The sequence below is a fragment of the Osmerus eperlanus genome, chromosome 15 (genome assembly GCF_963692335.1).
Source record: "Osmerus eperlanus chromosome 15, fOsmEpe2.1, whole genome shotgun sequence".
NCBI classification, from domain to species: Eukaryota; Metazoa; Chordata; class Actinopteri; order Osmeriformes; family Osmeridae; genus Osmerus; species Osmerus eperlanus.
The window spans coordinates 10,831,923-10,859,105 of NC_085032.1; the positions used below are offsets into that span (position 1 = coordinate 10,831,923).

The 27,183-nt window shown below is 45.5% G+C and overlaps 1 protein-coding gene across 1 annotated transcript in view; it reads right to left on the reverse strand.

Moving 5' to 3' along the window:
* plxdc2b (plexin domain containing 2b) overlaps positions 1–27,183 on the reverse strand; it is a 57,923-nt gene that overhangs the window by 3,237 nt on the left and 27,503 nt on the right. Inside the window, 12 exon segments of the mRNA XM_062479526.1 lie at positions 1,056–1,222; positions 4,768–4,806; positions 8,131–8,284; positions 8,697–8,757; positions 12,016–12,097; positions 12,367–12,462; positions 16,322–16,421; positions 17,844–17,896; positions 17,899–17,961; positions 19,413–19,535; positions 24,337–24,406; positions 26,598–26,744. Coding sequence (XP_062335510.1) covers positions 1,056–1,222; positions 4,768–4,806; positions 8,131–8,284; positions 8,697–8,757; positions 12,016–12,097; positions 12,367–12,462; positions 16,322–16,421; positions 17,844–17,896; positions 17,899–17,961; positions 19,413–19,535; positions 24,337–24,406; positions 26,598–26,744 — 1,155 coding nt within the window.

The window sequence follows — 27,183 nt, forward strand, 5'->3', positions numbered from 1 at the left end:
GAGAGACAGAGACAGAGAGAGAGGAGGAGTCAAGGGTCACAACATGCCATGAAAGGTCAGTTACAGTCTAGGTGAGGTCAGGATCAGCTGAGCATCCAAGATCTTGCTTTGCTAAATATTATAATAATAATAATTGAATATTCAATTATTGTTGATAAACTGCAAGCTACTAATTGCAAACATGGCATCAAAGAAAGAGTCAAGCTGAGTGAGAGATACATCAAAGAGAGTGCCTTTTTAAACTTATTGAGGGATAAGCTCACTGTGTGATATTGACCTTGAAGAGGATTCATTAGTCATTTATTAAAGTGGTATTTGAACATCAATCACTGTCATCACACCATCAGAACCATACACATATAACTGGACCAATGTATCCTTGAGGCCTTCACAAATGCCTTCACAGGCATTTATCAACAAAGACCATGAAGTTCCACTGCCTCTTGCAAACGTTATGCATATTTTATGAGTCAGGGATATAGTGTAAAGAGCTCTGTCAAGAAACATCTTTGCCTCCAAGTCCAAAAATGGATCTTAGAGGGACATACAAAGTTCAGAGGGTTAGGTTTGTTTTTTTCCGCTTAGAGGCACTGATGTCTGTTTTATGGACAGACATGACCTTGGACAGCAGGACCTGCCTGGGTACGTTAAGATAGCAAGCCTCTCAGACCTGACAGTCAGAATCCCTCTCCGGGCCTCTCTGAAGCCTCGGGCTACTACACACCTCTGTTTGTCATCCTGGAGGGCCAGAGGTAACCGCTTCTGAACAACAGGCAGACGATGGAGCAGAGGGACGACTAGGCTGAGTACAGCAAGTTTTGAAACTTCTGAGATGTCTTGGGTCATGCATGGATAGTTCAAAGCTTGTAGACACGCTCTCCCAGCCATAAACTTTACACCTTCATTCAACCTTCATTCAGCATTTATTGAAGCTTCATTCAGCATTTATTCTACTAAGGGGGGTGTGCGACACCTAAATGGACCTTACTCAGCCCTCAGACGAGGACTAGAAGGAGGAGCCCTGACCTGAGGGGGTGCGAGAGTACTGCACTCACCTCGATGAAGAAGAGGCTGGCGGCGGAGGTGGGGTGGTGGTAGACGTAGACGGTGACCAGGACACCGGCGACCATAACGACCATCACCATGAGGACACCCAGGATCAGCCCCGTGTGGAGGGGGTGTGCGCCCGTGGTCCGCTCAGCTGCGCCGTCAGCAGGCATGGCTGCAACACAGCACAACACGCTGGATGAGTCTCAATGGACAAACAGAGAGAGTGAGAGAGAGAGAGAGAGAGAGAGAGAGAGAGAGAGAGAGAGAGAGAGAGAGAGAGAGAGAGAGAGAGAGAGAGAGAGTGACAGAGTCCGATGAGACACAGACAGGTAGACTGATGGTTAGAGAGAAAGACAGGTGTAGGGAGAGTCTTTTCTGACATTGAAAACATATTTGATTCATTTCTTTCTCTTCAGTTCTCCTTTCCAACAGTAGGGGACACTCATCTTTCATCAATTCCAGCCTCTCATCCTCTCGCCAAGGGTGCTTCTCTCCTCATAAACACGCCTGACGCTTGTGATTAAAACTTAATTTGACCAAATGTCACGGTATTGAAACAACACGCAGGCGTTGTTTAGTTTCACAGCATAACCATAATCACTCTGGAGGCACCCCCCCCCCCCCCTGCACCCCCCCTGCACCCCCCCCCCCCCCCCCCCCCATCAGCCACAACACAGACGAGCGACAGGCTGCAGTTCAACCTTTCAGAAGTTAATTGTGTTTTTCTGTTTTCGGTTTTGAACCAAAACTGAAAAACACCTCAGTGTCTTTCAGAACGCTGCAGTCAACAGAAATGCTTTTAAAAACACAGGCTTTTTCTGTTCTGAGGGAGATGGAAGAAATCCGGGTTTGTGCTAGGGTTTTTAGCTGGAGTATAGTGAGCTTGGTGCAGGGTAGAGGACCATTGTTGTGATCTGCTTTGCTATTCAAGAGCACTCTTGCTCACAAGGCAGCGGTAGGAGATAAATCCAAGGTTAGAGGGATGGAGGGATAGGAGAATAGGGGAATTGGAGGATAGACGAATGTATGGATGCTGATACAGAGTCCTATCAGACAGACGTCGGTAATGACAGTCTAGTCTGATAAGGGCTGGGAGAAGCAGCGTCATTACGGTGTCCTACAGAGAGCCTTGAAGTCCTGGATGGGACGCATCGTCCACAGGCCCACAGGAGATCCATGTTCATGTGGTTGTGGAGGCCTGTTGATCCCGATCCACATCCATGTCACTCAGACAGACGGCTAACGGCAGAGCCAACAGCTTACAAAGAGCAGGGACTATAACCCTTGTTATACAATGATGTTGGGCCAATGCCGTAAATGTTTGAGGCAGAGAGAGGGGAACAAAACAGGCGAGAATGAGCGAGAGAAGGAGAAGAAAGAGAGCTGTGATGGACGGTGTCAGCCAGTCTGGAAGAATAAGAGTTAATTGACCAAATCGTCCATTGTTAGAGCATATCATTCTCCACAATCGCATTAGCTAATGTCTGTGACTGAATATAAAAGAGACTAATCCACTTTCAGACTCGGCTGGCCCAGAAACATCATCTAACTTCAGACTGATGCCAACAAAAATGTCCAATTCTTTGGAAAACTATTTGTCTTGTTTTTTGGAGAAACACAATGGAGAGTCAAACAACTCTCCCCTCTGTCCCAGAACAGCACAGAGCAGAGCAGGGCTTGGCTGTTAGCTTGAGATGTTAGCTGAATGACAGGGGGAAGTCTTCTAAGCACTTGCATAAAGAGAGAGAGAAAGAGAGGGTGAGATTGGAGAGAGAGGGAGATAGGGGAGTAGTATCAGGCAGGTTAACAAGCCTCCTGTGGACCAGGACCGACAGTTTGCCTGCTAACTGACTGCTTCTTTATCTGTGGATCGGGGGAAAAGGAGTGGCCCAGTCCATGCCCATTAAGGTCAAGCACACAGCATTGTGTTGTCTCTATTACAGCTCACACATTAAGGATGGGAGGCTGTATTAAACACTAATGCACCATACAGCCTTCTCCCTACAGCCATAAAAACACATTAGTGTTAGAGAGAGGACGGACCCCTCTGATTCACTGTGCCTCATTTGGCTCCACAGTTCTGCTAGGGAACAGGAGTGTCAGAGGGTCATGTCCTGCCTGTCACCTGGCTAATGGCTCTAATTGAAGATGGAGAGATTGAGGTTACGGGGCACACACGCACACACATGCACAGATTTGCACACTCACTCCAGTGAGAAGTGCATCCAAGGTCCCTGTTGTTTTGGATCTTATCATTGGAGTGACTAATCGCCTCGGCTTAGGGTCTGAAAACACACAGACGGACAGCAACTTCTCCCAAAACAAGACAGATCTCAAGCTGGGACATGTTCGGATCCAGGAGGGAGGGGGATACGTCTGTAGAGTCAAACCCAGTATCTGAGACAATGTCTGTATGCATGTGGACCTGTGTTCTATCATCACACCATATCACGTCTAGGATGTGAGCCTGTGATGGATCCAGTCCAGAGGAGGACTGGGAGAGCACGTCTGAGGAGAACACTGTGGTTTGACTCCACCACGCCTGTGGTGCTTCTCTCCAGAGGAGAAAACTGGCTCCCTCCCTCCCTCCCTCCCTCCCTCCCTCCCTCTCTCCCTGTCTCTCTCCCTGTCTCTCTCCCTCCCTCCCTGTCTCTCTCCTTCACTCCCCCCATGACTCTCTCCTTTCCTCCCTGCCTGCCTCATTCCTCCTCTTCCTCCTAAAATACCAAAATACAGTGTGAAAAAAATATTAGCAATTAAAATAGCAAGCAAACATCTAGACATGTTTGGTGAAAACCTCAGGCCAGAACTCCGAGAACGAGGCAGTGAGGCGAGCCAGCGAGACCCATACACAGCGAGCGAGACCACTACACAGCAATCCTCTCATGGAAGTATGATAAGAGATGTGAATTCCTATCCAGCAGGAAATTAAACATTGGAGTGGCTCACTCAGGAACGGACAGAACTTGGAGCTTTTTAGAACTTTTTAGGACACAAATGTCTGCTCAGTGCAGACACAAACACATTACCACAGTTCTGCTCAACTAAATAGACTTTTCCAATCAAAGTGGAAGAAAATGTGCTATCCTTTGTTAAGGTGTTGTGTGTCCAGCATTATCTACTCAGCCTGCCTATGCTCTAGGCTACAGCAGGGTGATGGTCATACCTGCTAATCTCTACAGTGAATTTCAGATGACATTGACCTCACCGTGGATGTCAGGTACCCATCCCCCCGAAACACTACTGGTGGACCTTGTTTATACATGTTTAACCACGGAGCACAGCTCACCATCTCCACCCTTTCCCCTGCCTCTAGCCCGTCCGGGCCCGATGATTGATATCTCCTTCCCAGAAGGGGTTGAGTTCACTGGGTGGCTGGATGATATAGCGGGTTACCTGATTTAGCCCCAGTATGCTTTCCCTTGGCCTACCAGCCTCTAATACCCAGGAATCAAAAAGCAATCTGCTGCCTGGACTAGAAGAAATATCTGTGTTGTAAATACCGAGCAGTCTTCCTGACAAACACGCACATGTAGACACCCACATGCACAGACCCCGCCCCCCCCCCCCCATTGCCACACACACGCACACACATGCACACAACATATACACACGCACACCTACCAACCAACACAATGCAACATCCAAGACGTTGCCCAGTTCAAAACCAGCACTTGGAATATCTGTGACTACACAGCATGGCAAGAAGAAGCATACCTCCATTGTCTTTAAGATGCAGAGCAATCTTGGTATCATCTGCGAAGAAGACAGAGAGAAGATGAACATGTTACACACAAATACTTCTGTATTGTAGTACTTTCTGCTGTTCTGATAGAGCCTTAATCCAACATACAGTCTACTGATTGTTGATCTGAACAGCAGAATGAGAAACAAATGTGTATATTTGAGAAATAATTTCATTTTAAGGCTGTTAATATTTTTTCTTTGTTTCTAGATCACCTTTATTTCACAAAATGAGATTTACACTACACTTCAGATATTATTAAAAATGAATGTACTGAATATAATACTGCCACATCCATAATTCAACACAATCAAAGCAGTCTGGGGTGAAATATGTAAATGTAGTTTGGCCTACTTCTCAAAGAGAGCTAATGTGCATCCAGTATACCCACCACAGAGCTCATGCAACATGCAAATGTGGCATCAATTCATAAGCAGATAAGACCTTACGCCTGTCATTTCTCTTATCAAAAAAACAGGGAGCCTTGAATAAAAATTAAATATAAAAAAAATCCTCAATTGCTGAGATCCTACTGCATCCACGTTGTGGTCTGTGAGACGAATCAATTTATGAGTTGAGGTGTGCGGAAACAATTTGGTTCCACTCAATGACCAATCCTATACAACTGCCATGAATATGGAAACATATCCTAGCTCTACTTATTATGCTGAGCCAGTTAAGACTTCAGTATCAGCAAGTCTAAAGATAAAGATACAGAGCAGACTAACCGCTGGGGCACTCTATAAGGAATGCACTGGAGATCCTCTGAGACAAGAAGAGGCAGTTCATAAAAACGTCTGCATTAAAAAAGAAAACGGGGGGAAAGGCAGAGGAAGAGAGAGAGAGAGGAAGGGGAAGAAGGGAAAGGGAGGGATCATGTAAGCAGAGGAAGAGGGTGGAGAGGGAGAGGGAGAGCTGGGCAGGAACAGACTGAGAGACTATAGGGTTTCTCACACCTCGGAGACTCAAAGCCTGCTCTCAGCATGAGGCTCTGAACCACCCACGCCCAACCTTGACCCCTGACCCCTGCGACTCAGGAGGCCCGCAGAGTTAGATAGAGGGCTTCTCTGTGTGGGCAACACAGCACATACCACCGACAAACCCTCTGGCCCTTAATGCTGAAACTCACGCACACACATGCACTCACCTTAGCAAAGCAGCATGCTACTTTTCCCATTGTCATGTCAGTCCCTATTCCACAGCGTGGTCCTGAACTACAGGATCAACGTGTTTGTTTTGACTTTGTGCTGGGCCCCTTCCACACTTCTACTCTCGAGAACATCTGATCATACTGTATCACCCTTTCCGCTGTACTGAGGCACTCTGACATGAGTGAGAGGCTGCCATTATCCACCCAACCAAACCAAGGAATAATGGAATTTAGAGATCTACACAGCATGGAGCCGGGTCTGAAACCCACAACCTCCTGGGCTGTGTCAGTACAGAGCAGAAGCCCTGCTGGGACGCTGGGGCTTAACAGTGGGGATCCATCAGTTGTGTTAGGATTACTGAAGAAGTAGCTCTCGGAAGCAGTAGTAGTTGTCTAAAAAGTAATATGAAAGAAAATCCTTTGTTGCGATGGTATTGGTTTAACATTAGAGGGGGTAAAGAGGTGAAGAGACTGTCTATGGATGAACCAGACAGTATACTCTGTACCGACCTGACTACAGCACTGCCCCTCTTACAACACTACCTATCATCCCAAGCATCCTTTCATGTTACTATTCCTCTTTGAGGTTTAGCTCGAGAAAATTGGCCATCCATTAGCACTTTGCATGCTGGGGTTTGTCACCCCTTAAAGCCATTAAAGAGCATAAGCCAATTAGGAGTCGCTCCATCGGATAGTGCTCAGGCCCCAACCTACTCTTCATATAGTCCACAGGCTTTTAGTGCTGATTAAGCTGTGAGCATCACACTGTGACACGGCACATTCACTCGAACATTACACACAGGGTAATATTGGACAAAGCTTCAGGACGGGCTGACTCCCATGCCTCTCAATCTCAGTTCAGCATCGCATACTATGTTATGTTTATTGAGATGAATATGTTGTTTATGTCGTTTGATGTCTGGAAAGCTGTCAACCAGGAAATGAACTGAAAATAGGCCTTATGGATCCAGCCTTGAACTCCAGTTCTTACTCTTGGTGGGAGGCAAATAAAGGTAAACAAACTTTGAAGGGGCACCTTGACCACTTCTCCCTGCATCAGCAGAAGGACTCTGGCGGTTTGTCCCCCCTCAGCAGGGATTTGTGCTAGATAACTCTGCAAAGATGCTGACGGAGGTCTGGAGTGAGTTAGGAAGATTCCCACTGAGGTGGTACTAATCAGGGGGCTTTTTTTTTTACAGCACCAGCCTGGAAGGCCCGGGTCTGGCCCCTGGACCGGGCTCTGGAGACCCTGTAGCAAAGAAGCTGGCCGGCTCAGTCTACAGGAGGACAGGGGCAATAGTTGAGGGAGAGGCTCTGCTATATGCTTCTGCATATTAGGGGAGAGAAGGGGGAGAAGTGGGGTATCGCTTTGCAAAAGCTGGGCTGGACAGGGTGTAATGACAAGGTTAACTTGAGGGATTGGTAGAGAGAGTGTGTATGTATGTGCGTGAGTGGGAAGATATCTGGGTTCAATCACAACAAGGGGTTCATCAAATTCCTAACTCTTTTACTCACATTTAATTTGTGCCGACAAAATCCAGCTTTCAACCTAATTATTTCCAATGAAAGATTCATCTTTCTGGAACAAAGGCTTCTTGTCATTTGAAATAGGACAAAAACTGTTCAGAATCCCATGCATTTTGCAGGGTTGCAAAAACAGTGTGACGCTAAACTTCATGAATTTAAACTTTTGCTGATGACAGCTACAGCTTCAGATGACTGAACGCACACAACTCTTATTTCTTCACAGGACAAAAATAATAAAAAAAAACATTTCATAAAAGATGAATAACCAGGCAGTGGAGCTGGTTTGGAGTGTTTCTCTGTGGAAACATCTAGTTAAGATTTCAGAGGTTTGTCCTGATTCAATCTGTTTTGTTTAAAAGTTTGGAAGACAAACACTGCTGCCATCCCTGGCACAAGGAGTTGCCATCTGGACAGCGTTTTCTGCTGAGAGGAAGACTTTGCATTCTAGAAACCAAGGTGCTATTGAGCAACTAAGAAAGTGAAAAATGGGGTCGATTATATGCTTAAGAATTATAATAATTATTACTGTGAAACACTATTACAGGAAGTGAACTTCTTCATGTTTAGATGTGAACCAGCACCTATGTTATAGTTGTTGGCTTATGAAGAGTGCCTCAATAACAATTGTGTGGAAGTATGCCCGTGTGTGTTGTCATACCTTCTGTAGGGGCGCTGGTTGGAGGGGGGGATGTAGAAGATGTCTCCCCTGCAAGTGTGGACTCTCTGCGGGCAGCCGTGGTCATGGCGACCACGGTGGTAGTGAAGGGATAGGTCTGGGTGGTTCTGATGATGTCACAGGTTTTGTCCTTGGTCTGGTAGAGCACAAGGCTGGTGTTTGTCATTCATAGAAGCAGAAGTATATGTGTGTGTGTGTGTGTGTGTGTGTGTGTGTGTGTGTGTGTGTGAGTGAGTGAGAGAGAGAGCAGAAGGTAAGAGAGGAGCAACTGGGGCATCCCTTTCTCCCCGCTCACTGCAGACGGGAGCATCCATCATTCTGGCAGCTATGTAGGAACATTACACACCCTATATTCCACCCTCACACACACACAAACACACATACACACAAGCATGCAGCCTAACCATATCCTATCCATTACACAAGAAAGCTTCTCTACAGTAAACCATCAGCATCATTAATTCTCAGATTCCCTGCTGTGAGCATAACATCGGCTGTTATCCCCAGTAGAGATGATATATATCTGTACTGTATCTGCTGGGCTTCACCTCATCTGGACAGCTGTTATCCACCCAGTCTTGACGATGACGGTCAAATCCACTGGAACATCTGAAAGACATGAGTATATGCCATAAACAAGTTTTTCCTGAATTTCTCTTTTTCTCTTCCTGAACAGGAGAGAATTAAGACATCATTTTGATCAGATGGAATCCATTTGAAGTAGTTTCAGTTATCTAATTGTACCATAGGGCAGTAAGCCCGTCTACCCACAGTGGGGCCTTTGCTCTATGGGAGCTGCTCCAGTTAGAATACAGGAGGATTTGCATTGAGGAAGTTCATTGGGTCAAACTGCTGGCAGTGGAGAAGGGGGTGAGGGGGGTGGGGGGAGAGGATGTCTGCATGCCCTCTGGGCTTGCAAGCATCTAATAAGCTGAGACTGCCTTTGATCAGGGACGGCTACTGCTCATCCTCGCTCTTTTTCACAGAAAATAATTACTGAAGACGGACAGTGAACCACCAGCGAATTAGCTATCCTCCCCAACACTCCCTTCTCCATCTCTTCATCACTCCCTTCTTTGTCTCTCCATCACTGACTTCTCTGTCTCTCCATCACTCTATCTCTGTCTCCCTCTGCTCTGCCTCAGAGGCATGAATGCAACCCATAAAAAGAGGAGGGGTGAATGTTGCACATTCAATTTCTATCCCCTCTCTTCTACCATCTATCTGTTCCCCCCTGTCTCTGTCTCTCTCTCTCTCTCTCTCTCTCTCTCTCTCTCTCTCTCTCTCTCTCTCTCTCTCTCTCTCTCTCCCTCTCTCTCTCTCTCTCTCTCTCTCCCTCCCTTATCCCCTTCCCCCTCTATGTCTGTCTGCCTGACATATTCAAGTCTAAAACATAGAGCTGCATGGTCGTGTCAGCCACAGTGTGAGTGCGACAGTCGACACACACACACAGTTAATGAATGACATGTTGATGAAAAGCGAACCCTGTGACCGTGTCACAGAGCAACCGCAGCCTGGTCGCTGGTCCTTGAGGCGACTGCTGCCCCATTCTCATTCCCGTCAGGTGCCTTAACCAAGGTGAACATATTGTTATGCTAATGGTTCTGTGTGGAGAAGACTCAATTTTCGTCTCTGCTCTACTCTAATCTGCCCGTTTTGTAAAAAGACGACGACGACGACGCCGACGCCGACAAAAAAAAAGAAGGTGATTCTGCCTCATCTGTTCAATCAGAACTGATGGATTACTCTGGTTTATCCCCCTCTCTCTTCCTAAGATAGGAGAGGGTAGGAGAGAGACCCAGGGTGCAGCCCTGCCTCTCCCAACGCCACCTAGCTCCCTGCACTGCCAAACAGAAATGGGCTCATATGCATGGCAGAGTGTTTCTCTTCTGTTTCCTTCCCATAGGAAGAGTTGGGTTTGTTCGGCCCTTAGCTCAACTTACTGAAAGTAATTTAATTCATGGCCATTTAAAAAATAAATATATCTTGACATAACTGGGATTCCATAGGCTTCCAATTTAGTCTGGCGACCTAACTGTGGGAACAGCACGGTGATGCTTACACCATTTCTTGGCACCGTTCACAGTCCACAAGGCGTTCACTTTGAATGAACATGCTGTGACACCGAGACTCAAGTCCAGACTCAACGTCTTTGATCTCTGGTTTTGACCACAGCGATTTTCGAGATTCCATGTCCGTGATGCACAACAGCTGTGTGCTCTGGGTAAATAAATCCTAACCAAGTGCCTCTTCTCTGTGGACTGCCGCTCTGTGGATCTGGCGAGGGAGGCTTTGGAAGAACAGGCTTCATTAACGCCATCCATTTTTCATAGTCTGATCATGCCCAGTGTTATTTGTATACATCATAAAATGCTGCACAGTTATTTAGTCTGAAACGCAATGGGGGAGTTAGCTGTTTACCTTCGTCAAACATCAGACAGAGGGAGGGAGAGAGGGGTAGACAGAGAGACAAGATGGAGAAAAGAAAAGAGAGAAAGATGGAAATGTGTAGAGAGAAAGAGTGTAGAGTGAAACAAAAGGTGGGAGAAAATAGGAAGAGAAAGTGGAGAAAGAGAGAGAGAAAACAGAGATTGTTCATTATGCGTGCTCCCTCAGAACACCAGCATCTTTCATTAACCCCAGGCCTCACCCTGCTACCATGCATTTTAATTGACTATTTAAAGTACATTCATTTGCCTTCTCAAAGCAAGTTGTTGAAGGTAATAGAGAACAGCCTAGAAGAGAAAGTACTAGAAGACGGCCACATTTGTATCTCATAAAAATGATAATTATGCTTAATTACATAACCATAAAGTGTGTTTGTGTCCAACAGCAATATGAGTTTCTGATAAGAAAAACACAGAGGGATTCGTATTATTAAGGGGAAAAGTTGATCTCTCTAGAGCAAATGGGGTGTCTTTGTCAGTACACAGGGCATTTGGGATTTAAGGTGCATCTCTGTGTTTCCATGTTGCAATACCGACCCCAGAGGAACTTGTGCGTTTGCAATATTTCCCTTAAACTGCACGTCATTACTCAGACAATAAAGGATGAGTCTGAAACAGAATGAAGTTGATAACAAATACAGGAACCAGCCACTGAAAATAGAGAGAGGGAAGAGGGATGGAGTCTGCCCAGGGTCAAACTTCGCAAATCATCCCTGCTAACTCCATAAGACATTTTCCGAGAATGTCTTCCCAAAACTTTTCTGTGCACTTGATAACTAATGGCTCGTATGTCAGACTTGAATGGATGACAACATGTCTTTAACACATGCTGTTTTTAGGATTTATTTATAATTTCTGTCCCTTTAACCCAAACCTTCACCTCTGACTAAGCTGAGGTATATCCAAGCCTCCCATCTCTCCCACTCCACCTTTCCAGACAGAAAACCCCATGTCTCGTTGACAGCATTCTACAAAGTCTCAAATATTTACATTTGTGTGAAAATGGGAGAAAAGACTGAGAGAAAGATACGGGGAGGGAGATGGACTGAGTAGGTGAGAGATGAGTGAAAGCTGAGTTGTCAGCGCAGTTAATAGGTAGAGCCCCCCTCACTCACTCCCTCCCTCCCTCCCTCACTTCCTGCCCTTTACCCCCATTATTCTGTTGTGTATATGACTGCCTTGTGCATATCACTGAAGAGACAGACAGAGAAAGAGACAGGGAAAGTAAGAGATGGAGAGAGGGAAAGAGAGACAAGAGAGGGACCTAGTATGAACCAGGTGAACGCTGTTCTACTCCCACTCAAAAAGAATCGTTTGGAATAAGACAGTGTGGAGATGCCTACTGTAACAAGAACGTATGTAGAGAGAAAGTGTGTGTGTGATGGGTCACTCAGGGTCTGTGTGTGTGTAAACACCTCACCTGTGCAGACGGTGGCACCAGCTGCAGTTGAAGTTGATCTGGGCGGAGATGCAGCCGCTGCAGCTGGTGAACTGGAGACACGCTGTGGAACAGGAAGTGAAACAACACTATCACGACTCCTGTCCAACACGTCAACACTTCAGGACTGAGGATCTGAGGTAGCAAGTCTGTCACGGTTACTCGTGAAAAACAGATGTTTCTAGAAAGACACTTAAATGTAGGGTCAAATGAGCTCAGATATTATTATAAATGAAATGTCTACTTACAGTAATCTATTGATACAGCAGTGAGGCAATTCTGTGTATTATGATGGCATTAGGGGCAGAGCCCATGTAAAGAGAGGCGTCTTACTAGGCAGAGGCCACATCTCCACCGCTGTGGAGTTGGTGATCTTTGTCTTGGTGAGTTCCACACGATGATACTCATAGATTGTTCTCCTTCGAACATCTGGAAGAAGAGAGAGGGAGAAAGAGGTGAAGGGCAGAAGTGTGTGTGAGAGAAAGAAAGCGAGAGAGAGAGAGAGAGAGAGAGAGAGAGAGAGAGAGAGAGAGAGAGAGAGAGAGAGAGAGAGAGAGAGAGAGAGAGAGAGAGAGAGAGAGAGAGAGAGAGAGAAAGAGAGAGAGAGACATCACAAATCTTCCTCGGAAAGCTAAAACTAGGACAAGTGGTCCCTGAAGAAAGAAAGGAGAGAAGGGGAGGCAGAATCAGGCCATACTGGGAAATACCACATTATTTATTTCTCTATTTCTCTCTCAGTAAGGCCTGCCACTTGGCAAGCCAGAGCAGACAGCTCCCTCAGTCCCTGCAGAGTGGATATCAATCAGAGTGTTGAAAGGAGCCACTCTCAGTCATCTGCTATAGCAGTCCCGTTCAGGTCAGGTAGGACAGAAGCTCAGTGTAGTCGTATCTTTGACTCAATAACTCAAATACCGCTTCTGTTTCACAATTAAATGGGCCACTTTGTTTTGCAATTCATGCATCCTCCCTAAACTATGCTCTGCATGATGAATCCTACTTGGATTTTAATTATTTTATACTTGTGAAGTGCACTTATGATTCACTAATTGAGATTAGTGTTAACAGTAAACCATTAAATATGTCAAATATATTTTTGCATGATGTAGGAATATTCCTTAAATATAATGGGACGCATGTAGCTGATCCCTACTCTGTACTTTGTTCAATTTAGCTCATTCAGGCATTGTTTATTTTTTATATTCTAATTTGCTGGTCCAGCGAGCTACAAAATTGAAATTCAATACATTATGCATCATGGCAGTGTAACATACATGAAGCAGAGAGGCTGGTAGTGCTTGACTGCTAGCACCCCCAATCCATCATACACATACATGTTGATATTGCATCATAGATATTCTAACACCTGAGTAGAATGGCCAAACCGCTGGGGTAAGATCTTGAACTGAACCAAATCAAATTCAAATTTACATTCTCACAGATGTTGTACGTTTGCTACAGTAAAATCACTGTGTTTGATGGCTGCTTTTGGCAGATATTTGATAGATATGGAACACCAGGGGGAACTGGTATGAACTGCCTCTAACCTGAACTGCTTTCCTCCTTCCCCTTCCCATCCCTCCATCATCTCCTCCCTCTTTCTCCCCTGCGACATTACCACCCCCCACCCCCCCTCCCTCCCTGTGGCGGGCTTCCATAGCCTCTAGCACTGGGCTTATCCTGTTTCTAATGATAGTGTGGAGGTGCGGAAGGAGAGGAAGTCAGCCCCCATGGTGACCCATCCCAGAGCTGCTGTTCTGGAGAGCCTCTCTGGCTGGACCAGCCTCTCTGGGCCTCTGAAAGTCTTCACGGGGGGGCCACAAGAACGATTACAGCCATGTCCTCTGCAGCGGTGTAAACAGGCACTAATGAGCATTCAGCAGCCTTGCACAGATACCATCAAACAAAAGGCAATTTACACAAGTGTGCCATCCATTATGCATAAGAGGGTCAATTATCAGATAATCTAATTAAAGGCCCTTTCAGGAAAAAAATAATGCACTGGTTGTGGTCAATATTCTCCAAGACCCAGAAAAACACAGCGGAAAATCACTGGATGACCCCACCTGGCAGCGTTCTTAAAAGCTCTGGTAAGATCATTTCAGTACTAGCCAGGTACATATTGCTTATACATTTAGCTCTTAAAAGACAGATGAAAATCAATAAAAAAGTGATGTGGAGACCTTGTGCAATGAGTTCAAAATCAATGGTTGACTAAGTAAATCAAAATTCCCTGCTCTGCTTGGTTTTCCTGCAGACACGAAATGAAAGTATCTGGCATCTAAATGAATACTTTCATTTCTCATTACTCTGGAGTTCCAGCAGTGTTCTGATAGATATTACCAGGGTACACAACCACATATCACACTCAGTCCAGTCCCAGATATGACATCCCTTGTCTCTCTGTCTTAGATAACAGATTACAAAGGCTCAGCGGGTATGCTGTGTGCTTCTCATACTGTCGTCAAGATCACCAACTGGGAGCTTTGATACTGCGACATCATCCTCGCCCAGACAGATTAAATGGCTCAAATATCTTTCTCCTGAAAGCACCAGACACATTGTTATTGGTGTGAAAAGAAAAATCTAACTGACAACGTAACAAGGATGCCAGTTGACCTCCATATCTCTCTCTCTCTCTCTCTCTCTCTCTCTCTCTCTCTCTCTCTCTCTCTCTCTCTCTCTCTCTCTCTCTCTCTCTCTCTCTCTCTCTCTCTCTCTCTCTCTCTCTCTCTCTCTCTCTCTCTCTCTCTCTCTACCGCTCTCACTGTTTTTCAATCTGTATAGTGAGATTTGCTCATTCTGAGCCATTGTATGAATTTTCAGAGTACTGAACTGTAGTTAAACTTAAATAAGGAGAGATCAGAGGGACAGAGGGCAGAATTATCAGGGCAAAGCATCCCAATCCTCAGCCCTGGATCTGACCCCCCCAATTATCTAACCAGGTTAAGGGACACCCACAAATATATTGTCTTTGTTACACATCCCCCTCCTTCTCTGCCCTGGATGAAGCAGGAGTTCGCCCCCCCAGAGACAGAAGCGTGTAACATTTCATTCTAGCCCTTGAATCCTGACTGTGGCGACAGGTTTAAAGGCAGCGTCCCCACGGCATGCGCCCAGACCAGTGTGGCGTAATTGGCAGTTATCGAGTCGACACGACTTCCCCCCAGAACACTCACGCCCCAAGATGCCACGCCACTCCGATCGATTTCACTCTCTCAGACCTGGAGCTTACAGCCCTCACTGCCCCAGCCATTAAATAAACAGTCAGGATCCCAAACACACTCTAAATACTGGGTTCTCATTGCACTTATATTAAATGACAAGTGTGGCAATGCAGATCTAACATTTTTCTGACATTACAGATTTTTTTTTATATTTCTCCTTAAAAAAAAAAATCTGAGAACAGCAAATGAATGTCATACTGAGAAGGTATTAAGATTTCATTAAACCCCTGAGTGAACGGTGTGGAACTGTGGGTCAGACAGTAATCCATACAAGATCTATTCTACCTGCTGGCACAGACTCAATATCCCCCAGTGACAAACCTTGCCTACTCACAGATTTTCTCAAAGTTTCACCTCCAGCAGTCTCACAAGCACATTAACTGTAATGTAGGCAGACATCTGTACACCTGACAGAAGGAGCAGCCATCTAAAATTGTTGAGCTTCAGGTCAGAGGTTATCAACGACAAAGCTCAAACCGTTTGAGACTTATTAAAAGGGATTACCTAGAAGAAGGGGGAGTTACGTAATTTCACATTGGCAAAACGTTCAAAAACGATAAATGTAATCCATATTAAATAAATAAAAGTAATTAATCAGATTCAGACTCTAAGTATAATGAACACATAATATCACGATGAACAAATACCGTTAAATTAAGGAATAAATCATTTCTGACAACTTGTTATTTTTGTTGAGGCCTCAAGCAGTTATCTAGAAGTATATAAAAAGGCTATGCATTTCTCAACTCTCGTTTGTGTTTTACTGTAATGGGTCTAAATTGGCAGAGCCTGTAAGGAGGCAGGACTGGCCCTGTGCCCGTACCCTGTCCACTGAGAGGGGGAAATATGATGACAGATGGCCTGACAGAATGTAAAGTTAAATGGCAATATCGTTTTTTTGAGACATACTATATTACTGTGATGGGCTTACTGGGTAGATTTAAAATGAGTATACGTTTGTCTGTCCTGCATGTGTGTGTCTGTGTCCTAAATGTGTGTGTCTATGTGTGTGTGTCCAGTGTGCGTAGCTTGTGTGTCCGGAGAGTGGGTGGTGTGGAACTTACTGGGTATCTGTTGAATCCTGTGGAGCACCACAAAGGCATCAGAGAGGCCAATCTTCACAGGGTGATTGACAGAGCTGATGACTGACACCTCCACAGGGACCTGGAGGTGAGGAGAAAGGGGAAGAGAGGAATGGAGAGAGAAGGAGTAAAGACATCAGTCACCAGTGATAGCTGTCAGATGGAGGCGTTTGGAGGCCTGGACCCAGACACAGGCCACCTGACAGACCCTGATGCTGATGGAGGGCCAGGGGAATCAGAGGACATGTTAAAAGAAAGGTGGTATTCAGAACCAGAAAGGTTCTTTATAAATGGAACAATTCTGAAAATCTCACAATAAGAATGGTTTAAGAAAAAAACAAAATATGTAGAATCTTCTTTTATTACTGTAAATCAATAGGACTTTTTCAAATTGAATTTTTCAAATGGTCGCTCTACAACTGAAGAACCATTTTGCAGACCTTATTCTTCCAGTGTACTCTCATCTCAGGTCGAACTGACAATTATATGCCCCTGACAGGAAGACTAGTCTGTTTTACACAATGGTGCAGGAAGTCCACTTAGAGAGAAGTAGTCACTGATAAGATTGGATCATTAGAAGCAAGAGAGAGGGTGAGAGAGGAAGAGAGAGAGAGAGAGAGGGAGAGAGAGAGAGAGAGAGACAGAGAGAGAGAGAGAGAGAGACAGAGAGAGAGAGAGAGAAAAGTAAACAGCATTCATCTTGCATTCAGCAATCTTACAATTACTCAAATATGATTTTTCTTCCCCAGAATAACATCGCAATATTATTAAACTCTTATTATCTTTATTAAGATCATTTCCTAGACCCTTTCAAAACACAGAACTGTGAGATCCAATCAGACTCAAGATATGGAAAGACATATTGCGGATAATAATACACCTGGGATCAAAGCAGTAATGTTATTTAATGGATGTTAAAGCACCCTAACACGTTCAATTTGATACTCTCTCCATGTCTCCTTTTCTTGTTTATCACATAATTTTAAATCAAATTTCAATAGACACCATCATAGCAATGTAATACATATAAACTCTTTCATATGAGGTGATGTCGCATAGATCCAAGACTCATTTGACATTTGAATGGTTTGAAAGTTAGAAACCAAAGCCAACATATGGAAACAGAACCCAAGATTAGGTCATATTTTCTCAAGCAGCCTCGATCATAAAAGTCATTAAATTGTCAGTCACGGCAGCATCAACTACTGTAACGACCCTGAATGAAAACAGAGGTCCCTGAGTGGAGAGATTTATTTATCAATTCAATCAAGGAGAGAATGAGAGGAGGAGGGGAGAAAGAAAGACAGAGGGGAAAAGAACAAGAGAGAGATAGATAGATAATAAAAGAGCGAAAGAGAGTAACAGAGTGAGAGACAGAGGGAAAGATAGATCGATTATAAAATATACAGAGGAAAAGACTTAGAGAGTGGGACTCAGTGGGAGGCAGTGGGGAAGAGACAAAGCGATAGAGAGAGAGATGAATGAGACAGAGATAGATCAGGACCTCTTTGTAGGCGAAGATGATGCGTCCATCGTTGTGCAGTGTGGCCTGGAAGTGAAGCTGCCCAGGTTGTAATTGTCCTGGAGGTGGACATGGTCCCACTGGACCACCAGAGCGGTGCCTACAAAAAGGAGGGGCACAGTCACAACCATGCACAACATGTTCACAGTGTGCCAAACATGACCACAAATGATCAGATACTGTCCACATCCTACAGAACCGCACAGTACCCCAGAGAAAATGGGATCATCCAAGACTAAATACCCCAATGCATGAAGACTTCACACATGAAACCAACCGCACTAAACCAGGTAGAACCACACTCAACCCTCTATGATCACGTTGCCCAGGCCTGAGCCTAGGCCCTGGCCTGGGGCCACCTACTGCTGATAACGTGCCAAACTTCAATCAGACAAAAGTACCCCCCCCCAACCCTCCCCCACCCTGCCCCTCCATGGAGCAGGCCTCACATTAGCCTCCATACTGTTTTGATTTAGCGGAGGCGCTGTGGAGATCCTATTGACAGGAGAGCGCTGCCTCCATCGCCAGGCAGCCCTGCCATTTGGCAGCGCACCAGAGCAATAAAGGTTTGTTAACACAAGTAATCAATTTTTCCATCACACAGCCAGGCTCCCTAGCTCTGCTCTTCTTCCAAAGTAAAGTCGAGATTTTGTTTCTCTGTTGACAGCTTTGGAGTAACTGTGCTGGAGTCTACTGCCACAGGAAACCCCATAATAACACACATCTGGTCTACAGAGAAGAGAGAGAGAGTAAGAAAAAGAGAGAGAGTAAGTAAAAGAAAGAGAAAGAGAGAGATAAGAGAAAGACAGAGTAACAGAGAGAGAAAGTATTAGAGAGAAAGAGTGAAGAGAGAGAGAGAGAGAGAGAGAGAGAAAGAGTGAGAGAGAGAGAGAGAGAGAGAGAGAGAGAAAGAGAGAGATGAGAGAGAGAGAGAGAGAGAGAGAGAGAGAGGAGAGAGAGAGAGAGAGAGAGAGAGAGAGAGAGAGAGAGAGAGAGAGAGAGAGAGAGAGAGGGGGTGATAGATGATAAGGAAGGCAGAGGGGAGGGAAAGGTAGGAGGAAGTAAGAAATAGAGAGGGGGACGGAGGTGTATTCGCTGCTCCTTTGTGCTAGTGTACCAGTCAGCACTAAGGCTGGCCTGATACGAGTTCCTAAGCCTACTTAAAATGCATTGAACTCAGAAGGGGAAGATGCAGCACTATCTGGGGCTCCCTCTGCTAAAAATACAGCCAGGCTGGGAGGGTGGTGATTGTATGTGTGTGGGTGGGTGGGGGGTACACAAAGTACACGCTGGCCTTGTTTTTCCATCCACTAAAGGGTTTATACACGCCGAATGAGGCTGAACTCTTCCGACACACACAGACACTGAAGATAGATAGTGGTGGGTGGAAGAAATTCAATGGGATAAAAAAATGATATATACGGTTTGATGAAGTGAGTTTGGAAATGAATCAGATGAACATACTAGAATGAACAGGAGAGCCTGTCAAGCCTGTCTTTAAACCTAAAAGAGATAGTATTCATCAGATTACGAGCTCCTGGAATACAATACCGTTGTCGAAGTAGATGACAGTGGAGTTCCGTGACACGCTGGGGTCAAAGTTCGCCATGAGGGGCGCAATGTACTGGGTGGCCGTCAGCATCCTGTGGACCACGTCACCTGTGTAGATGAACCCTGAGGACGAGACAGAGACAACTTAGCTGACTCAGTACTCACTTATACAGAGACTCAGTTTACCACAAACTAAAAGCTAAACCAATTCACTCCATTTTACAGCAAACAAACTACTGTTGACAATAACCACCCTTGTGTTACTATACTATTCAAACTAGACCAGACAGGTGTCTGAGCAGGTGTGTTTGCAGGGGTCATGAGGGTCAGGTGCTGCCCCCTGTCTGTCAGGTTCAGGTAACACTTGTCTCCCACACAGTAGTGATGCACACTTGGCTCTCTTCCTTTGGTCCACATCAACAGGCTGCTTGACAGGAATAAGCTAGCGAGGTTGATTAATTAGTTAATTAAGGTTCATGAATAGAGAGGAGTCAATGAGAAGGGCTTTCAGGGTGAAATTAGCAGAGTCATTCAGTTCATATTATAAATGGTATTTCCATGTGGTGGTACCAAGAGAATGTTTCACAACTCTGTCTAACAGACTGTATAGGGGTTAGAGAAGACACCTATGGTATCATATAGAAAATCCCTATTCCTGGGCACTGATGTTACAGTTGGTGATTCAACCTAGTTTGCAGATGGCGTCAGAATTGATGTCAAACGGTTTGACGGTGTTTAGGTCAGGGATATGTTCAGGCCAGTCAAGGTTTTCACACCCAACTTGACAAAACAATCTGTATGCACCTCACTTTGTGGATGAAGGCATTATCAAGACGAAACCGTAAAGTGCCTTCCCCAAACAAATCTTGTAGCAAAGAACTGAAATTATAATTCATGTTTTTGCATTAATATTTCCACCAATAGAACTAAGGGCTTTAGGCCATAAAAAATCACCACCATTGTTAACTGGCTTGATTTTCTCGACATAACTAAATGATACAGTCTCCACTGTAAGCAGCGCACAATTAATCATCAAGCTGGAAGTGCATCCATTAGCATGATTCTCAATGGTGCTGTTATTAATGGATGACAGAGAGACAGAGACCTCCCACCAACTCATTACCAGAATCGGTGCTTTCACGTAAGTGGCAAAAAATGAACATTGATACAGAAACAAACAGCGCGTTAATTTATTAATCTGCCGTGCAGGATAGCAAAGTCAGCTGGTGCAGAAGCCCATCAGAAGCTTCATTGCTCCTCTGTTCGCCTCCTGTGTATTACCACCATCCATCACCTCACGGCGCCGGGATGGATCGGAGTCTCTCAGGCTGAGAGAGCAAGCAAGTGAACGTTTTAAAAAGGAGAGAGTAAAAAAAAGTAACAGTTTGACTTATAGATTAAGTCCCAAACTTTGCCCAGCAGGGAAAAAAAGATTTCTGGAAAGGTCACGCGCAGCTGTGGCCAGTAAGAGGCCATATCGTGTCCCAATATGTCTCGGCAAACACCATCTGGCCTGCTGAACACACATCGATCAGAGCAGAGGCCAAGAGCAGGCTGCCCTGGAGGAATCACTGCTGTCAACAACGGAGCCCTTCTCTAAGAGGTTGGGAAGGAGGTGAGGGAAGGGGGGTGAGGGGAGGGGGAAAGAGAGAGAGGGGAGAGGGGAGGAGAGTTATGTCTACCTGGCTAAATAGTTTATCTCCAGTGAGCTTAGCTGTGAGTTGAATGTAAACATGTCCGAGCTCCAATGTGTGCGTGAGTGTGTGTGTAGTATACTGGCCCTTATCTCACCATGCCCTCTCACAGAGGGTTTGACACAAATAATTTACCCTAAACTTAATCCCTGAATTGCATGTACTCTCTCATACCCTCCCTCCTTCATTTCTCTCCTCCACAGTCTCACCCACCTCTTTCATGTTTCATTTCCCTTTCAGAAGCACAAAGGTAGGCATGCAGGCTAAAGATCTACAGCACCATACAGGCCATCTAAACACACAGCCTGCAGTCATGCAAACAAAACGCATATACCCACACACAATCACACACGCAACTTTTTAGTTTTTGGACTGAGATGCTTGCCGGCCTGCTGGGTTCGAGAAGAGATTTTCCCTCCAATCCATTCCAAACACAAGCCCCCCTGTCTGACAGCCTGGAGGAAAGCAGGCCGCCTCTCAATACGGCTCAGAGCAGACAGGCAGACAGCCACTCAATAGGCAGCAGGTCCCATTCATTAGAGCCTTCACTCAGAGCAAGGGGAAACTGAGGAAGGCAGGAGGGGGAAAGCACGATTAATCAACTGCCCATTGATCAGCATCGATGGCCGATTGGCCGAGAAAAAGAGAAAAACTCTTAGAGGATAAAACTAGGGACAGAGGGAGGGCAAATGAAAGAAAAGTAGTGGGGGGTAGAGAAAGGAATTAAAAGAAAGGGAGAGAGGAATAGAGAGAGAGACAGAGAGATGGAAAGTGGCGTACAATACAGAGAGTAAGAAAAAACTTGACAGAGAGAGAGAGAAAATGAGTGTTCCTTCTCTCCAGTTACAGCAGTGTTTACATGTGCAGCTATCAGAGTGTTGCATATTCCCAAGAATAACATGAGCAGGAATTAACTGTCCCTTCTGACCAGGCCATGGCTTTATTGGACATTCTTGTTAAACAGCTCACTGTTCTCTCCCTTTTCTGCCTTTGTTTATCTCAGTGGAGATTTCATAGTTCAAAACAGCTGCCTGAAGGAACTGGGAACCGCCAGGAAGGGTTCCTGCGAACACACACACGTACACACACACATGCTGACACAAACACACACAGACGTGTAACAGTAGGGATACGCACACAAACACACACACACGCACACAAAGGCAGAATCTCTCTCGCCTAGAGCGTGCTCAGGCCTCATCTTATCTCTCTTACAGAAACTACCTCTTCAATTAGGAAGAGAGGCTGCCCTCATTGTCCAGCTCTGATCATAATGACTGCAGAGGAGCGGCTGAGCTGAGGCAGCCTGACTTGGAGGAGAGACCGTAATACAAACAAACAGGAGGACTAGAGGAAGAAGAAGAGGAGTTCATTTTATACTCTCCCTGCTGTATCTGTCCCTTTTGTCCACGACTTGTTTTTTCTTTCCTCTGAGTGTGTGTGTGTGAGCATGTGTGTGTGTTCTTACCAACCCCTAGCGAGGGACACAGGCACTAAATCCATCCCGCATCAAGTGTATGTGTTGGACAAGCGGCCTGTGTTGGCCCAGTAAAGGCATCACACAGCTGGGGTTGTGTGGAGCTGGACTGTGTACTGGTGTTACCCCCCCCCACACACACACACACACAGACAACACACTCACACCCGCAATGGGCTTGGCTCTGCTGCCACAACTTACACCTCGTCACACAACACAACCGATTTTATTACCATGGCACGTGTTGTGCACAATGGCTCTATAAACGAATAAATGAATGATTGACTGTTTAACTGTTGGTGTGAGAGTCTGTCTGGTCTGGCTCACGGTGCCTCTTCCCCATTAGGCTGCACAGGGAGATAGCTCTGGCACACACACATACCATCCCACACTAGCAAACTGGCGTTCAGTCTGGGTGACAGTCACTCAGGACAGATTGAGAGATGGAGAGATGGGAGGCAGACAAGCGAGCATGAGCTGATTGGTTGAAAAGGGCAGAGGGAAGGGAGGATGAGGGAGAAGGGGCGTGAGGACTGGATAGGGGGATGGGAAGAAGGGCAGAACCTCAAATGGAGGTGTGTGAGCTTGGCTTCCCAGAGGCAGTCTGCCGAGGGCTGATAGCTGAGGTGGCCTTCTCTTTTTCAATCTCCTTTGCTCCTCTCCTTCAATCTACACTGCTAACAGCCTCCTTTCTCCTTCATCCCTCCATCTTACTCTCCCGAAGGGTCCATGCTGCTTCATGCTGACTCAGCCCAATGAACTTGTGAGATGGGACATCGTTTTCCCACCCACAGTCATGAATAAATCTGTGGATACATTTTGCTGATGATGACAATAATGATGAAGATTTACTTTGCTTTTATTACAATAACAGCCTAACACGGGCAGACATTGGTGGGATGGTTGGGGAGGGGGGGGGGGGGTTTAAGCATTACACTTTGATGTGATAATAGCTGGTTGAGACTGCGGTCTCTCCCACAGACTGTGGAAAGTCCTGACTGAACATTCGATCACACACCCTGCACTGGTCTCACCCGCAATGCTACACACACAGAATGTCTCACCCGCTCAGGAAATCTCACCCACACATCTGCACATATGGCCGAACCACCCATTCATATTCACCTACTCGTCAATCATTCCCTTCTCACATTGACATGGAGGGGAATATCTAGAACTCAATTCAAAAGTGCTCATAACAGTGGCAGAATCAGTTTTCCTCCCCAGTCCAAACCCAAACCCTGGCCCGGGTCTGCTCCCATTACAGACTGATCTACACTGGGCCTGGCTGGTACCACAGCAGGGAGAGTGGTTTCCTGCCAGTCTGATAGGCAGGCTTGTGTGGTTAGGTACCAGGCTAGCTGGCAGCCGGGCCGAGAGAGCAGGGAGCTGTTAGTGGTTTTGTACTGTGGTGTGTTGGCCAGACGGTGGTTTCTGAAGTGCCATTTCATCTAGTACTTCCCTGCCGATGGAGCAGTTCAACTGCTGTTGAACTGTTGGTACCGGAGGCAACAGCTTCAGTAGGTAGATCTTCCACACAAATGCAAACATGCACTCACACACGCATACTTGACTACAATTGTTATTCTTCTCAATGTGAAGACTTCTTTTCATCTGGTGCTCCTCTGACTAACCTCATTACATAGCCTTTCAAAGCGTGCAGCAATAAAGGTCTAACCCAGCATGTATAATCCCAAAGATAACACAGTAATGGCTCCAACTGGAGGCCCTGACTGAGAGGACGTCCACTTACCACCAGTTGCCACGGTGATTTCACGCAGGAAATGTCCATAAAAGGGAAAATCGAAGGACAGATTGACTCTCTACATGAAAAAAAAACACACAAAGAAAACGCGGGTCAGAGACATAACGAAAGAGAGAGAGACAGAGAGAAAGAGAAAGAGAGAGAGAAAGAGAAAAACTAAACAAACTCTGTTCTTGGTTAGGGTACAAGTTGAGGTTTAGTCAGAAAGAGAATGTGTAATGTAAACACTGAGACTGAGAGACAGGTCTGTCTCTCCAGTCCTCCAGGGTGCTGACTATCCATATTTATAACAGGTCAAGTTATGAATTGTTTTAAGCAAATATAAATCTGCCTGGGTGAAAAACAATGTCAACCTTCCAAAGAAAAGCATTTTGTAACATTCATAAAGTGAAAGAAAAACATGCCATCTTGATGGAATTAAGTTTCAGAGGAACCCTCCGACACACAGCTCCAGGAAAGCTACAGTACTGCTACCACCCCTTTATTTCTCAGAGATTATAAACCTTTAAATACTTCAAAGTTCCTGTTGTTTTCTAAACATCCGACAGTCATGTACCTCTTAAAAAGTGCAAATTAAAATATTACCTATTCTGGTCAATTCTCTATTACGATCTATATAATGTGAAATAAGTACAAAAATGAGATATTGAATCACTTTGAGAGCTTTGCTTAGTGTATTCATCTGCAAAGCTAATAGACAGTCATAAAACAGAAGGCTAAGGTAGAAAATCTAGTTTTCCCTGTAAACACGCAGCAATGTGATTCAGGATTAGACCAGCGGGACTAATCATGTGGTATACCACAGGTAATTACCAGGTCTAAACAAGCCATCTACAGCTTAGTAGCACTACTGCAGTTTGATGATGTCGACCTCCGTGGCTTTGCTTGTTTTACGAGCCTGTCAACTTATTGTGTTTTGCGGCTGGTCCTACACACAGGGCACAGAGGACTGCCAGGAACCCTTGATCCTGACCTCAATGTGGGCCTGAGTCCTGGCCACACTGGCTGGGTGTACGCTGGCCCGGCTGGTGAACCTCCAGCTCAGGGCTCAGTAGTCAGGGTTGCTTCTGATGTTTTGTGGGACTGTGGTGAAGCAGCGTCTACTCTTCTCCTTCAATGCTCCATAGTGGTGGAATGACCTCCCCTAAGACCCTCAAGACTTCCACTGGGCTGCTAGTCTTTTGCTTGCGTATTGTGCAGGCATACCACAAAGCAGTACATTACTTCTTGTGATACCTGCTAATTTGTCCTTTCTAAACTTGTATGTATTCTAAATCTTGTTGTACCACTGTCTGGCAAGAGACTGCACCCACGAAATTGATTGATGTTGCACTTACAATGTTGATTTTGCTGCACTGTACTATGCACTTTTGTAATTCAGCTGTTATTGTTGCACTGTAGTTAAGATATTATTAATCTTCAGAGTGCCTGGTAGCTGAGATGTGGGCTGTGGCTAGTAAATACAGATTGTTCCTTGACTCTTGACCAAAATGCTGTTAAAACTATGCACCTCCGATCCGTGACTTTCTGCTGTACATAAAAGCGCCTTTTGTTAAATGTATAAAACGCATGTACTCTTACAGCTCCTATACTGCAACTGTAAAGGTTTTGCCTGAATTCTAACCTCAGGAGGAAGGTGATCTGTGTCCATGGAAGAAGGGACGCACTCCCTATCGCTCCTGGAACCTTCCTAGCACTCTGGTTGTCCGCCTCTCTGCCGAGAGGGGGTGAGTGTGGAGGGACAGGGGTTGCTGAGAGGGCTGTATTCCCCTCTATCTTATTGATTCTCAGGACACAGCTCCCAGATCCACTCCTTCTTTTATTCTTGTTAGCATCCAAAAGATTTGCTTCACTTTCCGGGGCCTTCTGTGGCAAAAAATAAAATAAAAATTCCCCACTCTGTATGGTTCAATCAATCATGCCTACTGAGGGTGGAGGGGCAGAATACACAATGGGGAACTCCATTCTGTCTTTCTACCAGTCATTGTTCACTCTGGGGGCACTTTCCTGAGACACGCCCCCCTTCAGAGGACTGTGCTGCTTCCTGTCCCATAGTGGTGACCTCATCATTATGTACCTTACTGAGAGTGCCTGTTAGTGGGGAGGTAGTGAAGGGAGAGGAAGGGGTTCTGGCAGCCCCTAGCAAGGCAAAGTCACATGCAAACAAAATCAGAAACTAGATGCTATTAGATGTCTTAGATGTGAGATGTATGTGAACACGGGTGAGTGGCAGTGTGTTGCAGTCTTACCGCGGCTTGTCGGTGCGTGTTAGACAGAATCCCATGGATCTTCACCTTCTGCTTGTCCATCTGGTCAATATTTACCCACAAGTCCTTGCTCGTGGGATCCGCTGGCCCATAGCTCTTTGATGTGTAGTAGTTGTGGTCTGTGTCCTCCTGTCAACAAAAAAACACACAAAATAACCCAGAACTAGTTCTGTGAGGGAATCGCAAGAGTTCCAGAGAGAGAGATTTAAAACTCTTAATGTAGTCCGGCACTCAGATGACATTGAATCACTTTTGATGAATTGGTAGACCTTGGATGAACATCACCATAGGCCATAAGATAAATCCTAATATAAAAAAGAGCCAGGCAAAACTTGTTAGCTAAAGCAGCCACCCCCCATAATCAGTCTGACTCAGCATGTTGCTCTAAGTTAAGGAAACGAGAGCTTGTAAAGAGAGTTGACACAACCTCACACCGGCGGATACGTTTCCTGCTAATCAGCACAAGATGTTTGGGCTTATTTGGGGAAAATCTATGGGGACAGTAACCTTGTGGAGGTGAGAGGGGGCAAGATGGCTGGAGTCTTCCCAGATGACCCTCCTCTTCCCT